The sequence below is a fragment of the Onychomys torridus genome, chromosome 3, assembly GCF_903995425.1.
Source record: "Onychomys torridus chromosome 3, mOncTor1.1, whole genome shotgun sequence".
NCBI classification, from domain to species: domain Eukaryota; kingdom Metazoa; phylum Chordata; class Mammalia; order Rodentia; family Cricetidae; genus Onychomys; species Onychomys torridus.
In genome coordinates this window covers 75729274-75743721 of record NC_050445.1, presented here as the reverse complement: position 1 = coordinate 75743721, position 14448 = coordinate 75729274, and the positions used below count along the sequence as shown (strand labels likewise).

The 14448-nt window shown below is 36.0% G+C and overlaps 1 protein-coding gene across 1 annotated transcript in view; it reads right to left on the bottom strand.

Moving 5' to 3' along the window:
- LOC118580065 (protocadherin Fat 4-like) overlaps positions 1-14089 on the bottom strand; it is an 88954-nt gene extending 74865 nt beyond the window's left edge. Inside the window, exons 1-4 of the mRNA XM_036181875.1 lie at positions 14040-14089; positions 12942-13109; positions 7447-7617; positions 721-815 (exon numbers count right to left, since the gene is read on the bottom strand). Coding sequence (XP_036037768.1) covers positions 721-815; positions 7447-7617; positions 12942-13109; positions 14040-14073 — 468 coding nt within the window. The 5' untranslated portion in view covers positions 14074-14089. The remainder of the gene's footprint in view (positions 1-720; positions 816-7446; positions 7618-12941; positions 13110-14039) is intronic.
- Between the last annotated feature and the right edge of the window lie 359 nt (positions 14090-14448).

Genomic DNA, 14448 nt, shown 5'->3' with positions numbered 1-14448 from the left:
TTTGACTATTCTATAAGGAATTTCACTACTTTGACAACAATATCAATGAATGGTAGGGAAAGAAAAAATACCTTCTAATTGTGGAAAGCACAGGCAGGAAAGATATATGACTGTCCCAACATCACCACACTGGTCTGGGATAAAGCCAGAGCAGCCCAGGTCAGCTGACAGCCCAGCAGCCATTGCTGCTCCATTAGCTCACAGTGAGAGTCACTGAATTAGTAGTAAGGGATGACAGTATGTGTTCAAAGGGAGCAGCTGTCAGGATAGCATGCTGACTCTCAGAGTTTAAATGCCAGCACACTCCCTGGATAGAACTTTTGAAGGTTTTTTTCCTTGCCAAGTCTATGAGAAACTGTCTAACCATGAATCAATTATTAGAAAACAAATCTCTATAGGTTAGATACTTATGAGTTAGGAAGGCAAAGCATCAGAATCACAGACAGAGACACAGACACACACACCACACACACATACATATGTATAGGCTGGTTTACAGTAGTATAAGTATGCATATATGCACATTTTATTGTATAATTAAAAATAATCACATTAAAATAATCTAAAATGTTTTTCAACTTTAACACAAATATTACACTGAATAATTAACTTTGTTCATTTATTAAATTACATTGTCTATTCTTCTAAACAGCCTCAGACACTTTGCCCTGTGTACCAGCTCCAGAAATATATGCATCTACCACAATAATGGCCACCTACTGTTAGCCTGTCACCATGTGCAATGTCCTCATCTGTAACAGTCACTTTATAGATGGATTGAAAGAGTGGATAGTCCTCAGCAATTTCAAATGTAGCTGTGAAGCAAAAATCAAGAATATTATATCAAAATATTTGTTATGTTAATGTGGATTTTGGATTATTGTGGAGCTGGCTAACAATTTCAGACAGCTAGTCTTCCTTTTCTCCTATTAGTCTTTTCCTCTTTGGCTTCTTAGCATCTTTCCTGGCCCCAGAGTTCTTTTCCTTACTCTGTAGCATTATTGGCAGCAACTATAGCTTAGTAAGAAAGAACACGACATGAGGATCCAGTAAGGTGCCACAAAGTATTTCTACATCTGCTGGGATCTGTTTCATATGCCTTATAATAGCTCTTTAAAAGACAGGGTTTCTCTGTGTAGCTTTGCGCCTTTCCTGGAACTCACTTTGGAGACCAGGCTGGCCTTGAACTCACAGAGATCTGCCTGGCTCTGCCTCCTGAGTGCTGGGATTAAAGGCATGCACCACAACCGCCCGGCCTAAAACACAGGTTTTTTAAAAACGCATAAACTTATATAAAATTTGGCATGGATGGATGGCATGGGCTCACGAAAAAAACAAGTTAAATGAATTGTTTTCTTTATTTCTGAAATGAGTGTGTGTGTGTGTGTGTGTGTGTGTGTGTGTGTGTGTGTGTGTGTGTACATTATGAGGGTGTGTGTATCTGTGTGTGTCTGTGTGTATGTGCATGTGTTGTGTGTGTTATGCGGGGGTGTGTGCCTATGCGGTACTCCATTAGACCTTATTGAAACTTGAACTCAAGGTCAATGACAAGGCATTTTTAAATTTCCTATTTCTTATATAAGTAGACTAAAATCAACTAATAATAAAATCAAACTTTCCAAAACTTCCCAACTAAATTTAAATATTTGTAACATTTAATCTAAGAGATTTTGGCATAGTTGGAGGGTAATGCTGGTATTCAGGAACATATCTCCCATATTTTCTCTGGAAATGATACAGTAAGAAAGAGGAGAAAGGAGAATAATTACCAATACACATATATCCACTTTAGCATAATTTGAAAACATATCATCATCCAATTTCAAAGAAACTTAGGTAAATTAATAATATGAAGAATAAAATCTTATTAAACTTAGAAATTAATGTATTAAGATTTCATTTCACTAAGATGCCATATGTCAAGTGAAAAAATCACACAGAAAAACTGTCAGTAAGAGAAAAAAATACAAACACCAGGTCTAACTATGTTGTGAAACTGTTATCAGAAAAATCAAATCTATTGGAAGTAGAAAACCAGGAAATTCTGTTCAAAGCCTCATGGGTGTACAGTAGTGCAGGGAGGTACAGAAGTACTTAAAAACACACCTGAAAACTTGTTTTTTCATTAAAGTCAAATAAATGATAACAAAATTACTCTAGGATAATAATTGAAATTTAAAATAGATGAAGTAAAGCATAACTAGACAGATGCAGGCATCTAGACCTCAGCTTGAATCAAATGACCAGAACACTGGACTTAATGTCCTTTTGAATTGTCCAAATGTTGGCCAACTATCAGGTTTTTCTGAGTCTTTATTAGTTCAAGCTATTATCTACAAAGAGAATTATTAAAGGTTTAACTGTACTGGACCCTCAAAGCTCTGAAGCAATTCTTCATTAGTGTACTCTTTTAACTTTCTATGTTCTTCAAACTTGTTTTTTCCCCCAAAAGCGTTCACTCCTTCTCATCTATCTAGAAGTCCAGAGAGGAGCTATCAACTTGTCACAAAGTAAACAACCACTTAGGCCAGGAAGAGCTGAACTTTCCCAGGGGCTCTGCACCACCCCTGAAAGCTGCACTTTCTGTTCTTGTAACAGTGAAATGGAAGCATTTCTCCACAAGGGCAAACCTGCTCACTGCCTGGCACCTTCCTTGATCTTCCCTTGCTCTGAGTGGGTAACCCCTTATTTTCAGTCACTCTTTCCCTTCTGCCTACTACTATTTAGCATGTAAACACACACATTTCTGTAAAACACTGGTTACCTGTGGCCCCGACTCTTTCCTACCCTTCATTTTCAGGGTTTATACTATCTTTTCACCTCCTGCTCAATCTTAAATACATTCTACAGCAGAAACAGTTTCACAAAACTTATTTTTACATCCATGCTTGCCTGATGAATGGACCAAACTTGGTGTCCATGTTATTGATTCCCTATCAACATTTATACAAGTGATACTTCTTTCATCACTTGGCAGACAAAAGAGAACCACTAGAAAGGAGTTGGTCTAAAACTTCCAGCATCTATGGAAAAAAATCTCCTGTGAAAATCAAAGTTGGCAATCTCCTGAATAGCTGTTAAGTTCTTTGATAAGGTGAAATGCTGGTACAGATATTCAGATTGTATCCAACAGTGTCTTAGCAATCCTAGGTGTCCAGTAACTATCTCCCTTGTTCTGTCCTCATCAAGCACACATTTATTATCCCCTCATAAAAAGAAGGGAATTCAAAGTAAGAAGTGGGTAGTCATCATACTCAAGAGTCATAGGAGTTTGAGATCCAGATAGGGTCCAAGAACTCAGGGGCAGGGGCATCAGGAGGGATAATCTGATCCCTCACTTCTTGACTACAATAGGAAGGAAAAATAAAACATGACAAGAAGACAGTTATTTAGTTAAATATACAGCCAATACCATTGAAAGTGTGTGTGCATGTATTTGTTCCTATTGGAAACAAAACAAACTGCACATGATTGTCAGAGAATATTTTTCATAATAGTAAAAAGAAGTAAAAGACTGCTTTTGTATCAAGTTTATGGAATACACATTACATTTCTAAATGCAACCAACATTTTGAAAGAAGTAAAGGAAATAGTTGAGGAAAACATAAAAGAGATATATTCATATACAAAAATTCTAATTTATTTTAATGATCATTTTTTAAAAAATTAATGTGGCTCATTTAGTAAATTGAACACTTGATTTTGCTTTGTACATTTCAAACTTTAAAATGGTATATTTGAAAAATTTCTTTATGTTTTCAAAAGAAATTTAGTTGGGCGTTGGTGGCTCACGCCTTTAATCCCAGCACTGGGGAAGCAGAGCCAGGCAGATCTCTGTGAGTTCAAGGCCAGCCTGGACTACCAACTGAGTTCCAGGAAAGGAGCAAAGCTACACAGAGAAACTCTGTCTCAAAAACATCAAAAGAATTTAGAGTTCAAATTCATCATCTTCAAAATTGAGGTAAATTATATTTTCATAGAACTACTTTTTAATTACAGTGATTAAAATGTCTTTCAAGTAGATACTCAAGCTGACACACTTGCGTCACTAGTATGTCCACAGAATGTAGACTACAAGTATAATTTGAAAGGAGAAAATACAAAATTTCAAGGCATCTTTTAATTTGATAAACAGAAAATAAATTGAAATGATAAAGACTGTTCAAAAGAGAGATGCAAACAGTGATAGATGCTTCATTAATTCCAGCTGTGCATTTTATCCCATCTATTTGTCCTTCCCTTCTTGTGTGCTCAACCTCACATTCAAATGAATTCTCTCCACTTGTTTCTGAAATCACCCCCAATGTCTCCTTTTAAAAATAAATGAACCAGATAGGAGTCTTGCGACCCCAGATAACCCAGCCACTGCCTTCTCTTCATTTTCATATTGAAATGTCTAAAGATATGTTTTCTTTTCTCAGACTCACTAACCAACTCAACCTGGTACACTCTGGATTCCACACCATGACATGGTAAACTAGCTCCTAGACTCATTAGTTATGTTTCCTTATGTTGGGTTTTTTTTTGGGGGGGGCGAGCAATGGGCATTGTAATTCCCCAATTCAATTAACTGTAGAAGGCAGTTCTAATAAGCAAGCACCTGGCATTCTCCTGGAATGTTCTTTTTATTGACATTTATGGAATAGCTCCTCCTTTGTCTACCACCACTTTGAGTCCTCTCTTTCCTTGGCAGGCTAACTTTCTTCCTCATCATTAAATGTTGTTCTTCAAGGTTTGGCCCTCTGCCTTCCTTTCCTCTAATTCCCTACTGTGATTGAGTAATTTCATCCAAATCCATGGTTTCAATTACAAAACATTCATAGCCCTATGCTAGCCCTCTGAACTCAACTGCTAATTTAAATCTCTGCTTTGATACATGTAACAAAGGCATGTCAAATATGATATGATGTTCTGGGGGTGTCATTTATTAAAGATTACTTGCCTATTATGCTTGGAATCCTTATTTATTGCCTAATCCCCAAAAAATCAAATAGCATGTTCAAACTGAGCTCAGAATTATCTTTAAATAATGTCTATTCCTCAGTTTCCCTTTTATGCTTGAGGATCTCTGCCTCAGTTTTGCAAATCAGAAACCTGAGTGCTTTCCTTCTTTCTTTTTATTTTGTTTGTCTTTGCATTCACTTAGTATTTAAGCATATCAAGACAAGTCTTTCCATTTATTTCTACCACATTCCTAGCTAAAATGTGCCTGGATCACTGAAAACAACAACTGCTGTCTGGCCTTCCTCTATCTGTTCTCAATGTCTTTAAACTTACTCAAAGGAGGTACATCTATAATTGTGTTGGTGTTTCTATGGTCTAAACTAAAACAAAATTAAAAGTTTCTATAAAATAAAATTATTTAAATATTCAAAGAAGACATATTTTGTGACACAAAAAATGCTGTATGAAACTGATGTTTCAGTATTCATAATACCAGCAATGCAGCTGCATTGCTGCATTGCTGCTACAGGAGCAGAGTTGAGTGATCGTGAACTCATCATTCAAATCATGAATCTCGGGCACTCTGTCTCAATAACTTACTATTTTTAATTTACACATCTCTTCCTTATAATCAGAAAATGAGATGGTAGAATGTCTGACACACTTTTAAGGAATGTGAACTATTTTGTTGTTGAAATTTTTGAATAAAAAGGTATTTATTAGACAATAGCTCTACAGTTGAAAGAATCCGACACATGACAGAGAACACAGACTAAGCTCTGATCACTTAACAATTGATAAATTGTTGTCAGCAAAAGTAGAATACTTTAGATGAAACATTTCACAATCTCAGATTTTATTCATAAAAAGAAAAAATAATATAACCAAAGTAGGATTCTTAAAATTTCACTTGTTAGCCAAGAAAGGAGTAATTCACTAATACATTTACTTATTTTTTTAAGAGCATCTTTTTTTTTTAAGATTTATTTATTTATTATGTATACAGAAGAGGACACCAGATCTCATTACAGATGGTTGTGAGCCACCATGTAGTTGCTGGGAATTGAACTCAGGACCTCTTGAAGAGCAGTCAGTGCTCTTAACCTCTGAGCCATCTCTCCAGCCCAATACACTTACTTATATCTCCCTCCTGCCTTCCTATCTTACTTCTTTTTTTCCTTAAGAAAAAATTTGCATTCATTTTACACACCAATTAAAGACCCTTCTCTTCCCTCTTTCCAACCCCCCCCTCCCCAGCCACTTCCTCCCAACCCATCCCCATTCCTCCCCACAAGAAGGCAAGGCCTCCCTTGGGGAGGCACATCTAGTGGAGGCAAGTTCAAGCCCTTCCCTCTGCCTTAAGCCTGCACGAGGTGTCCCAAAATCCTGCTCATGCACCAGGGATAGATTCTGATCCTACTGGAAAAAGAAAGCATCTTCAATAAATGGTGGTGGCATAACTTGATGTCAACATATAGAAGATTGCAAATAAATCTATATCTATCACCAGGCACAAAATTCATGTCCAACTGGATCAAAGACCTCAATATAAATCCAGTTACACTAAACCTGATAGAAAACAAAGTAGGAAGTAGTCTTGAACTCATTGGCACAGAAGAAAACTTCCTAAATATAACATCAGTAGCACAGACACTGAAAGCAACAATAAATAAAGGGATCTCCTGAAACTGAGAAGCTTCTATAAAGCAAGGGACAAAGTAAATAAGACAAAATGACAGCCTACAGAATGGGAAAGGATCTTCACCAACTCCATGTCTGACAAAGGGATGATCTCTAGAATATATAAAGAACTCAAGAAACTAGACATCAGAATAACAAACAATCCAATTAACAAATGGGCTACAGAGCTAAACAGAGAATTCTCAAAGGAAGAATCTCAAATGGCTAAAAGACATTTAACAAATTGTTCAACATTCTTAGTCATCAGGGAAGTGAAATCAAAATGACTTTGTGATACCATCTTACACCTGTCAGAATGGCTAAGATAAAAACTCTGAAGACAGTTTATACTTGAGAGGATGTGGAGCAAGGGGAACACTCCTCCATTGTTGGTGGGAGTGCAAACTTGTACAGCTATCTTGGAAATCAGTATGGCAGTTTCTCAGAAAATTGGGTATCAATCTTCCTTAAGACCCAGCTATACCACTCTTGGGCACATACCCAAAGAATGCTCAAACATATCTTACTTCTTTTATCAATGTCCTTAGGAATTATTTTCCTAATTTTAATGTGTTTGCTTTCTGACCTCCCAATATATAAGTGAAAATGTCTACCAAGCAAATGTATTTTCAATATATTCTATTAAGAATTTGTGTGTTTTCTTATACATATGTATATTGGCATATAGTTTTTTATATTTGTATATACTACATACTTTGTCTAATAATAATACCAAATGGTTCCATATTAAACAATATGTCTCATCTCTTTAACTGCATATTTTTATTAAAACTAAACATAAGGAAAAAATAAGAATCATACCTGAACCCGAAGAAAAGAGGGGGTCAGCAGTACAGTCTGGAGGTTCTGGAACATTTACTATATTAATGGTCAAAACATGTCTCATGACCCCTCCAGTATCAACTATAAGTAGAAATCTGGTTGGATCAGTTTCATAATTAAAGATTTTTGTAGCTGTGATGACTCCAGAATCTAACAAAGAGATAATTTAAAAAATAAATACTGTCTATCAATCTAGCTAGTAAGATACCTAAGTATCTTTCTATCTACAACAATATACCTGAAATGCCTACAAATGTGTTAAGATTAGAAATTATAATTGATATATAAATGAATTAAATTGGAAATGACATGATCTATCCAAAGTAGCACAATTATCTGTCATTCTATGAATCTTTTATGAAGGACAGAAAAGAAAATAAATTATTTACAAAGAAAAAATACAGGCAAGTAGATATAAGTAATTCACACATTTTCATGTAGTAAACTGTGTTTTCCTTAAAACATTTTCATTGAAAATCATTTCTGAAATCACAGAGGCTATTAGTGACAGAGATTTCATTGTCCTCATGTTCACTTGATATAAACAAGGAAAAAGTTTATTTATATCAAGCTTCACTAGTTATAATAAGTTGACTCTAAAATCATGATATAAGTCTTTATGTGTTTGATAATATGGGTATGGGGTAATGGTATATACATGTTTGTTGACAGTATGCTATATGAGGTTGATATTGATCTCGATCATTTATCACCTTGTATAAGATTCTTATTATTTGAGTTAACTGACTGGATTTACTAGTTGACCAGAAAGCATCATGGATCTCTCTGTCATTACTCCTTCCCACCTGCACTGGATTACAGATGACCATTGCTATGCCCAGCTTTTACATGGGTGCTAAGAATCTGATCTCAAAATATTTATGTTTATATATCAAGTACTTTATCAACAGAGCCATCTCTCTAGTCCTTATGATCTGGCAGACATTTGACCTGAAACTGAGATAAAATTTGTTACCCAGAATTCTATGTTGTGCAAGGAGATATGTTGCTCCTGCTAGAGTAGTCTAATTCTCAGCATTAAAATAATCAGTTAATAAACAGTTCAAACATGTTTTTTATTATTAGGCATATCAGTTTTATTAAGTCTGGATATTTTGAAAGAAACTAGAAATATTTTTCAACAAATAAGTTGAAAACTAAATATAATACTGTCTTAGGAAGAAATCTACTGAATAGAGAGAAAAACTACTATATTTTCTGAGAAATTGGCTAATATCAACAGACTCTTTTACTATCATTTAAAACATATGAACTTACTAGTACTAGCTTATGGATTTAAAAAGGACAAATGGTAAGTTTTCCTGAAACAAACTTCCTATAAGTTCTTAGAGATTTCCCTTTTAATTTTATGGAATTCTATGTGCCAGATAAACTCAAGTCATAGCAGGAGACAAACATAACCCTACTTGAACATCACTCAAATTGAAATGGAGCATATGTATTGTTCCTAAGTAGTCAAGAAATAATTTCAAAGTGTGGCGCTAGATCCAACCTTGAGAGAATATCAGTAACATCAATGATAGGATTTATTTACTATGGTGTCTCTTAAAGGGTCTCATCTTATTAGACTGAACCAACTTGATGGCATGACCCTATGGGTCTTCTTCTGACCCCTTATAAAGATTTTGGTGTTAAGGATATAATGCAAGATTGCCTGTATCTGTGCAATTATATAAACATATAACGTATAAAATCTAGATATATCTGAATTTAAAGACCCAACTACCAAAAGAAGTAGATTTATAATAGCTCATACTTTGGTACTAGCATAGTCCCAGATGATTGTTGATGAGTCACCAGTAGTAGAGATTTAGCATCTCATTTACTTTGAACCAAGAACGTTCTGTATAGTTTCAAGTTTTCATGGCTAAGTTCCATCTTGGTGATATAGTGAGGTGGTGAATTCTTCAAAAGTTGAGGACTAGTGGCAGGTCTTCATGTTATTTGAGAGTGTCCTAGAAGGGAATTGTGTGAGCCCAGCCTTTCTTTTCTTCTTTTCTCTCTTCTTTCTTTTATTCTCTTTTATTCCTTTTATTCCTTTTATTCTCTCTGTCTATGAAGGGGGCTGTTTTTCCTTGTAATGCATCCCTACCATGTCTTAGAGCTGGCAACCATCTGCAACTCTAGTTCTAGAGAATTCAACACACCTTCTGGATTCTAGAAGCATCATACACATGTGGTGCATAGACATACATGTAGGCAAAGTACCCATACAGATAAAATAAAAATAAATGCAACTTAAAAAAAGGTAAGTGTGTTTCAAAAAGCAAAGGTTAATTTTTACTTACAATCACAAAAATAAGATTATATGAGGCAAGGACCAAACTATATCCTTGAGTCTATCATTAAAGTATAATGATAAATTTTGGTGAAATCACACTTCATACTGAACTTTACACAAGAATATAATGGCAGCAGCAAAATCAAAAACAATGCTGAAGAGAATTCTTTACAGACACTGACCAATTTAATGAAAAGTGAGATGTTTTGGGTGACACATGAGTTTTACTAAGATAAGAATGGTTTAAATGATGACTGAAACTTGCCAAAGTGAAAATGAAGAGAATATAAGAAATGTTTAATAATAAACTAGTTCTGCATGATCACTGAGAGGGGATAAAAATATGAGGGGAATTCATAGTAATTTGAAAGGGATGGGAATGGGTAAAAGAAAGTACATCTCTTGTGACAAGAGTGTAGAAAGGCAAAGCAACTGTCTATAAAGAACCCAAAGAAGTCTACTGATGATTTATAGTTTTTTTCCCAATATGTGATGTGAGTTCAGTTGACAATAAAGATTTTAGTTGTATCAGAGGTTTGAAATACTGAAAAATAAACATGTTAGCCAATGAAAATAGATCTGACTAGAGCCACATTGAAGGACTACTCAAACACTCTTTGAGCTAAGCACAAATTAGGATTGATATAATGGTTCGTGTGATTTTTCCCAAATATTCCTTGGCCCAGAAATAGCAGAACAACAATGTGGCAGTCAAATGAACAAGTTCTCTCAAGTAAAATTTCTAAGAACCATATAGCAAAGTACCTGACCACATTATCAGGGAGGGATGGATAGAGGAATTCTAATGACTGCAGAAAGTATAGAGTTAATTTACAAAAAGAAAGAAAACAAAACAATGGACCTTGACATTAGTGATTAGTAATTCTGTTTAATTAGTTTAAAAAATAAGTTGGGTTTGAGATTCTGAAATTAAGAGGAAAATAAAAGGGACTGGGAGATTTTTCAGTGGTTAAAGAACCTGTTCAATTTCAAGGATCAGAGTTCAGGCCCCCAGAACCCACAGAAAATCTAGGTAGACATAGCCAACCTATGTTCCCAGTCTTGGAAAGTAAATACAAGGGATTCCTAGTAGACACTGGTTAGCTAGATAAGCAAAATTGGTTAGCTATGAGTTCAAGTGAAAGACCCTGCCTCAATACATAGGTCAAAAGCAGGGAAAGAAGATATGCAGTGTCAACCCTGGCCCCCCACTGCTGTGGATATCGCTCTGTGTAAATAAAGTTCTGATTGGCCAGTGGCCAGGCAGGAAGTATAGGCAGGACAAAAGAGTAGAGAATTCTGGGAAGTAGAAGACTGGAGAGAGACACGGCCTGCCGCTGCCATGAAAAGCAACATGTAAAGACACCGGTAAGACACAAGCCATGTGGCAAAGTATAGACTAACAAAAATGGGTTAATTTAAGATAGAAAAGGTAGATAACAAGAAGCCTGCCACAGCCATACAGTTTGTAAGCAATATAAGTTTCTGTGTGCTTTCTTGGTTGGGTCTGAGCGACTATGGGACTGGCAGGTAAGAGAGATTTGTCCTGACTGTGGGCCAGGCAGGAAAACTCAAACTACACCCTACCAGCACATGTGCATGAGCGTCAGTGCATATACCTGCAGCTATAAATTTGTGAGCACATGTAGACTCAGAAACAAAACTGTACTGGGTGTTGATAAAGCTCTGGCCACAACCACAGGGATATGTGAATGGCAATTTATTTTAAAGTTATAGAGACGAGTAAAGAGTGTTACACTGGCTCACAAAAGGGATAGAGCTTCTGGGACACTAGATAGGATATAGTGTGAGGATTAAAAAACAACAGAAGAAACACTGTGGCAGAACGTGAAGTAGAAAGAAACAGTATGAGTGCCATAATCAAGCCCCCAGAGAAATGACTACTAGGGTGTGGGAAGAAGCAAAATATCTGGAGCTGAAAATAAGCAGGGGGAAATTCCAAAGAGGACCATAACCACACTCAAGAATCAGTTGTACAGATGGAGAAGCTTGATGACTCCCCACTTCCTGACCCAGAGATATGAGATGTGTGGGAGTCTGAGTAATATCAGCAGGAGACATGCTACATTTGTTCCTGAAGATGAAAAATTTTGGTTAAGCCAAGAGAAAGAAAAATGTCACAAGATAGGTTAAGAAAAGAATTCTTTTTAAAAAATGATTTTTTTCATAAATCATATTGGGAGCATATTGGGGACAGGATGGAAAGATCTGGGTACACAGGACTACAAGGGATTATCTTAGGGAAGAAGCTGAGTAGGATGCTGATGAGCATAGAGGAGAGGATAAGTACTCGTTTGCAAGACCTTCCATCTTAGGCAATTGCAAGGGCCACAGGAATGAGAGATTAGGTGTGCTTATGTTTTCCATAATTAGATTCAGATATACTCACATTATAAAGAAATGGTGAGCAAGGAATATGGAGTACTCATCAGGGATGAAAGCCAAGATTTACACCGTAACTTTAGCAGAGGTCAAATAGAAAAAAGGAATATCGTTGGTCAGGTGTCAGAGGTCAAATAACAAAGACAGTTGAAGAGTCTTAGGAGAGGGTCTTGCTACAACCTGACCAGGAAACATCAAAGACCATCTGGGACAATGGTTCAGTAGACAGAGTGCTTCCTGCACAAGCCTGAGGATCTGGATTAAGATTAGCATAAAAGATGAACACAGCCTTATACCCTATAATCCCAGAGCTGGAAAGGCAGAGACAGACTACCTGGCTGGGCATTGCCAGAAGTGTGCTCCCTGCCTTAACTGATGCTTTAGTAATCTCATGGATGCACTTTCAATTTATTGGTCAAAACAATTTCAAAATGTTTTCCTTGCAATGGGTTCAATATATATATCCCAAATCATCTTTTACTCAAGGGCTATTTTTTGTTCAGAAAAGGAAGAAGCAGAAGCAATTCTCAAGCCAATTAAAGAACAGAACCTAATTTACTCAGGAAAGAACACTTACAGTAATGTGGGGCTTATTCTGAAAGTGGAGCAAGACAGAGGGGGATCTTCAGAAACTGTAATTATCTGAAGCAAAGTTTGAGCAAACATTCTAATGTAACATTGGAGTGTAACTACATCATTATCTTCAACCTCACTTTAATGTAACAGTTACAAAATAAATAAAAATATATAAATGCTAAAATGAATTTACTTGCATCGATGACAAAATCTTTTGTTTTATTCAAAAAGTGGTAGGCATTTGGTTTTCCAGCCACATCTTTGTCATAAGCACGGCTTAGCTCTGTTCCAGGAAGCTTATTTTCAGGCAAATTCACAGGGTTGATTAACATCTGAATTTCTGCCACAATATTGGAAAACACTAGAGCTGTAACACAGAAAGACTTAAGTAAAACCAGGAGCAATGAAATGGTCGTTCTGTAGGTTTGCGCTCATTAGTGATTGTGTTGATGTAAAGGCTTCATGTAAAACAAAACTAGCACTGGTTTCCCTTTAAATGAGATTTTAATACACAGTTTCTGTTGGACCTTACATATAAATTTTGACTATAGAACAAGTTGAGATCTAATCATTATTCTATCTTTATTTCTTCATTCAATCTGGCTGTTGAACTATTACCAAGTACAATGACTATGCCTGTCCAAAGGAAGTTTCCCTAATTTCCTCCTTGTCATTGACCATTCAATCAAGGAAATATATGTGTTCACTTAAACTACACTTTAATTAGAAAGTTTACCACATTTTTATTTGAAACACCACTTCAAAACATCAATGCATTGTCTTTTCTAGTTTTATTTACTTTTTTATTTTCATTATTTTCCACCATCATGAAAAAAGACTCTGTTTTGCTTTATATGTGACTCATTATAGATTCATAACTCCACATCTCCTCAGCAAAAAGCAGAAATAAAATATTGTGAAACTCTCTCCCAGACTGTGAAATACAACAAAAGGATAATGTATGATTATATGCAGTATCCAAAGAAATAGCCTAATGTGAAAATTAGCCATAAATTTCAGAAATGCATCATATGATAATATGTAGTAGACAAGAGTTAAAAGCAAATAGTGCTACAAAAAGAGGACTCTGGAAAGATCAAGTGGAGTCCTGTTTGAAATACACTAAGGCCACGTTAAGTTTTTCTCCTTATTCATACACACCTATATGTACACAACACAGTAAGCAAGAAGTCGAGGAATATTAATGGAAACTGAAAGGATCCCAGCACAGATCCAATTCTTCAATACCCATAGTCTTCTAAAGGGAAACAATTTGCAAACTTAAACTCACCTCCACACATTAACAAAATCTTGAAGATATTCATACTCAGGCTGGCTTCTCCAATGTCCACACAAAGGCCACTAACAAATGCGCAACTGTGGCTATTTATATAAAGTCAGACTTCATACAAGTTAAGCCAGCAGGTCAGTGAGCTGTTACTCAACCATGATGACAGTAGAGTTGCTGTTTATCTGAGTGATTGTGTGCACAGGTCGTATTTCAGCTTCTGTGTTTGTTCCCACACAAATCTGGTAAGATTATCTGCAGAGCCAGGGTCATTGTGTGCCACCTATTTAATTCACACTTTTCCAGTTGATAGGTGGTTTCCTATGGAGAATTTTTGACAAGAAGCCAGGAGATCTCTTCTTTAATTCTTCATGATCTAGAAACCCTGTGCATTCTTTCAAACCCTGCCTGA